The 5,000-nt window shown below is 47.9% G+C and overlaps 1 protein-coding gene across 1 annotated transcript in view; it reads left to right on the top strand.

The window, feature by feature from the left end:
* Positions 1-5,000, top strand: part of LOC308162888 (unconventional myosin-XVI-like) — a gene marked incomplete at both ends in the record, with an annotated part of 34,617 nt that overhangs the window by 3,675 nt on the left and 25,942 nt on the right. Inside the window, 3 exons of the mRNA XM_080537029.1 lie at positions 1,437-1,581; positions 2,483-2,621; positions 3,079-3,189. Of these exons, the coding sequence (XP_080393155.1) occupies positions 1,437-1,581; positions 2,483-2,621; positions 3,079-3,189 (395 nt within the window). The remainder of the gene's footprint in view (positions 1-1,436; positions 1,582-2,482; positions 2,622-3,078; positions 3,190-5,000) is intronic.

Raw genomic sequence — 5,000 nt, 5'->3', positions numbered from 1 at the left:
TAAAAAAGGGGATCAAGCCAAACCCCTCCCCTGTGCCCTGTTAGATCTCATTACAGACAGGGGGGGGCGGGGGGGGATTTTTTCCTCTCCCCCCGCCTCTTACCCACAGTTGGATCGATCCACAGCAGGGTTCACACTCTGCCTCAGAACGGGCACATCCATATGGATGTGAAGAGGGGTCGAGGGTGGGGGGGGGGGGCTGACATTTACGGGTTGGAATGAAAGGCTCCTTTTCGGTTGAACCATCCGGATTTCCTCTCTCCCTCTCTCTCTCTCACTCCCTCTCGCTCTCTCTTCACTCTCCCTCTCCCTCCCTCTCTCTCTCTCTCTCTCTCTCTCTCTCCCTCTCCCTCTCCCTCTCCCTCTCCCTCTCCCTCTCCCTCTCCCTCTCTCTCTCTCTCTCCCTCTCCCTCTCTCTCTCTTCCCTCTCTCTCTCCCTCTCCGGAAAACTCATCATGTTGGATTACGCTATAACTACGGAGCGTGTCGTCATTGCAATATTATAAGAGGTTATAATATTTTTGTTTTGCTTTTTTGTTGTGTCCTTCCAGTCATGTTTATGTTCCACTTAAGGTTGTTGTTCCAGTCACGATTTCACCCTCCAGTTTTCTAACAGCTTCACTATTCTTTCACGACAATAAAATGATGTCTAAGAGGGAAGGTTTCTCAGACAAGGCTTAAAGGCTAGTCCTGGACTAAATCACCCTTCTTTCAATGTCAAATCTCCATTGAAGATGTGTTTTAGTCTAGGATTAGGCTTAAGGCCTTGTCTGTGAAACCGGCACTAAGTCTGCTAAACATTGGATAGTCTCCACAACAACAACTGTCAATGACTGTCAACAAAGTACTACCCCAGTGGAGGCTAGTGGAGGTAGAAAATCGGAGGTCAGGCTCGTTGTAAATGCATGGAACCAGTATCAAACATGCTCCTGATTCTGCTCCATGAGTGACAATGGCCCCCGATGGCCTCCGATTTCTACCTCCACCAGCCTCCCCCTGTACGACAAGGTACAGAGGAACCCACCCAGTGGTGTAGTCTACGTGATACGCCGGACTACGCCGTATACCCACTAGGAAAGGCCAAGGATTTCTGTATACCCACTTAAACATGTGCGAGGATACGTAACGGCGTTCACCCCGTCTGTGTTACGAAGCACTTGACTTTTGGACCATCGGGACTGACTATAGCGTCATTATACCACCAACGGGGGGAGATGCGACATGAAATATGTCAAAATGATGCACTATCATGCACAGATCAGCCTTATAACATGTAATGTTAGATATATATATAGTATATATATACAGTATAAAATAACACCACACAGGCATTAATAAACACCTATTGGATCAGACTATGTAAAAAACTCAATTTTGACAAAAATGGAGATAGAACCTTAGAATTCTAACGTCACGCTCTGTGTCCGTGTCCCTAGACGTGGCGGTGTCCGACCCCGTGGTGGACATGCTGCTGAGGGCGGAGGAGAGCTGGGCACAGAGGCTCAGGGACCCGTCTGCCCCCCCGCCAGACCACCGCTACGACGGGGGCGCTCACGACGTCACCACGCCCGTCAAGAAACTGTGAGTGTAACGAGCCGTTCGCTTGTCGTCATCTTTGACGATCAACGGTGTGTGTGTGTGTGTGTGTGTGTGTGTGTGTGTGTGTGTGTGTGTGTGTGTGTGTGTGTGTGTGTGTGTGTGTGTGTGTGTGCCGTTACCCCATGAACTCATCCAAAAAATGCTATTATTCCAAATCTCATGTCAGTGCTCCTGTGGTCAGATGACTGAGTCTTTGAGGGTTCATTGATGAACTTGAAGCTTTATGAGGATATACCATAACTCTATAACTATACCTATAACTCCATAACTCTATAACTCCATAACTCTATAACTCCATAACTCTATTAAGTGTATAAATCCATAACTCCATAACTCTATTAAGTGTATAACTCTATAACTCCATAACTCTATTAAGTGTATAACTCCATAACTCTATTAAGTGTATAACTCTATAACTCCATAACGCTATTAAGTGTATAACTCTATAACTCTTAAGTGTATAACTCTATTAAATGTATAACTCCAAAACTCCATAACGCTATTAAGTGTATAACTCTATAACTCTTAAGTGTATAACTCTATAACTCTTAAGTGTATAACTCTATAACTCTATTAAGTGTATAACTCCATAACTCCATAACGCTATTAAGTGTATAACTCTATAACTCTATTAAGTGTATAACTCCATAACGCTATTAAGTGTATAACTCTATAACTCTTAAGTGTATAACTCTATAACTCTATTAAGTGTATAACTCCATAACGCTATTAAGTGTATAACTATATAACTCTATTAAGTGTATAACTCCATAACTCTATTAAGTGTATAACTCCATAACTCCATTAAGTGTATAACTCTATAACTCCATAACTCTATTAAGTGTATAACTCTATAACTCAACCCCCCCCCCTCCCCATGCAGGACCCCCCTGTCCCTGCCCATCTCTAAGAGGGACAGTCTTCTGGAGAAGTTCACCATGTTCAGGGAGGTGGGCGGGGCTCTGAGCCGACAGCCGTCTCAGGACAACGTCCTGGATGGAGCCAGCAGCAAACTGGAGCAGGCATGTTCACACACGCACGCACGCACGCACGCAAAATGTGTGAGGATACGTAACAGCGTTTTGTGACAGAACTTTCACACTTTCATTCATAAAATTCACCCCGTCTGTGTTACGAAGCACTTGACTTTTGGACCATTGCGACTGACTATAGCGTCATATACCATCAACGGGGGGGAATGCGACATGAAATATGTCAAAATGCAGCACTATCATGCACAGATCAGCCTTATAACATGTAATGTTATATATATATATATATATATATATATATATATATATATATAACGTTAGACAGGGAGCACAGATCAATTTTATGGCGTTCCGAAATGAACGATTATGAGGCTGGGAGGGGAAAATCACAGTATACCCACAACCCACTAGAAACAACTAGACTACACCACTGGGCACCATGCAGTGTGGTTTCCATAGTAACCCTGGTGCCGTGGTGATGTTCCAGGTGAAGCTGATGCCGCCCGCGCCTAATGATGACCTGGCGTCCCTCAGCGAGCTGACAGACAGCAGCCTGCTGTACGAGATGCAGAAACGCCATGGCAACGACCAGATCTACGTACGTATTCTATCAAGTTCAACTTTTTATTTTTATTTTTAAGTCACATTAACGCAAGTGTAAGAGTGCACACACACACACACAGACACTCTCACACTCACGCATACACACATACACACACGCACTCACGCATACACACATACACAGTCTCTCACATACACACACACACACACACACACACACACACAGACACACACACACTCACAGACACACGCACACACACACACACACACACACACAGACACTCACACTCACAGACACACACACAGACACTCACACACACAGACACTCACACTCACAGACACACACACACACACACACACAGTCACACGTTCACCCCAAACAAAAGCCTTCTGACTGGGGCTAGCTGGTTCAGTGTACAGTGTGTACAGTGTGTAGGTTGTGTCGGTTTTGGGGTCTGGGCATGATGGTGGACATGGTATTGATCCTGACACTGCATATTGAGCTCCACCCCCCACCTCACCCCCTCACCCCCTCACCCCTTCCTCCCAGGCGGGGATGGTCGGTATCTGTGTTGCTGCCAGCGGCTTCTTTAGGAGTGGTCTCCTTTCTTCCAGTCTCTCAGAAGCCAGGCCAGACCCCTCCCCTCCCCTCCCCTCCCCTCCCCTCACCCACCAACCCACTCCACCCCACCCCACCTACCACCCACCCACACCCGTCCCCGCCCTCCGCCCCCAACCTCTCAGTTCTGGGGCCTAGCGACTGCTGTAGGAGTAGGACCCTATTTGTCTGTCCGCCCCCCCCCTCCATTGTGTCCTGTGTTCTGGGCTAGTGGCTGGTGTGAGCCCTGGCCAGGGGCTGGTGTCTGACGGCTGATGTCTGGACGGTGGCCCAGGAGGCTCACAGCCTGCTGGCCAGGGACAAGAGCCAGGGCTGGGGGGCTGGGGGGCGGGGGGGGGGGGGGGGGGCGATGAATAGATCCACTCACGGCAGCCACCCTGCATAGAACACACACACACACACACACACACACACACACATGCATGAACACATGCAGGCAAGCACACACACACACACACACACACACACACACACACACACACACACACACATTTGTCCATGTTGTGGAAAATCAATGCCGTTTTAATCGATGACAAGAAATCCATGACTGCATTTATCATTCGCATATGTCGCCCCCCCCCGTCCCTCCCACGCCCCCACGCCTTTGCCGTGGTCGGTTTCAGACGGTTATAAACACTGTTCATTGTTGAGTGTTTCTATAGGCCTGATAGGCCTCCCTCACCGTGGGGGAGAGCAGGGCATTACCGGGGTACGAGCCAAATCAATGTGTAATAGTCAGAGTCATTCTGCTCTCTGTGAAGTGCCTCTAATAGTGTGTTATTATGGGAAGCCAGAGAGATTCTTTACAGAGGGAAGAAGGGAGAGGAGGAATAGAGAGATGGAGAGAGGTAGGACAAAACAAAAAAGGGAGGCAGAAGCAGTGAGATTAGAAGAAGGTAGAAGAGCCAAGAGACAGATGATGATGATGATGATGATGATGATGATGATGATGATGAAAAGAGACGGAAGAAAGGAAGAGGGGTTGATAGAGAGCAGGAGAGAAAGGGTAGGAGCCAGGGTATGAGGAGGAGTAAGAGAAAGATGAGGAGGAGGAGGGAGAGAAGAACAAAGATGAGCAACATGAAGTGGGGGAGGAGGTTGGCATCAGAGAGGAGGAGAGAGGGAGGGAGGAAGGTGGAGGAGAAGAAGAAGAAGAAGATCTGAGATGATCACCATGAAAGAGGAGGAGACCAGAGAGGGAGCAGGAGGAGAAGGAGTGTGAGGAGGAC

This window comes from Nansenia antarctica (genome assembly GCF_963989245.1).
Source record: "Nansenia antarctica genome assembly, chromosome: 7".
In the NCBI taxonomy this organism is placed as follows: Eukaryota; Metazoa; Chordata; class Actinopteri; order Argentiniformes; family Microstomatidae; genus Nansenia; species Nansenia antarctica.
This window is presented reverse-complemented; position numbering and strand designations above follow the sequence as displayed.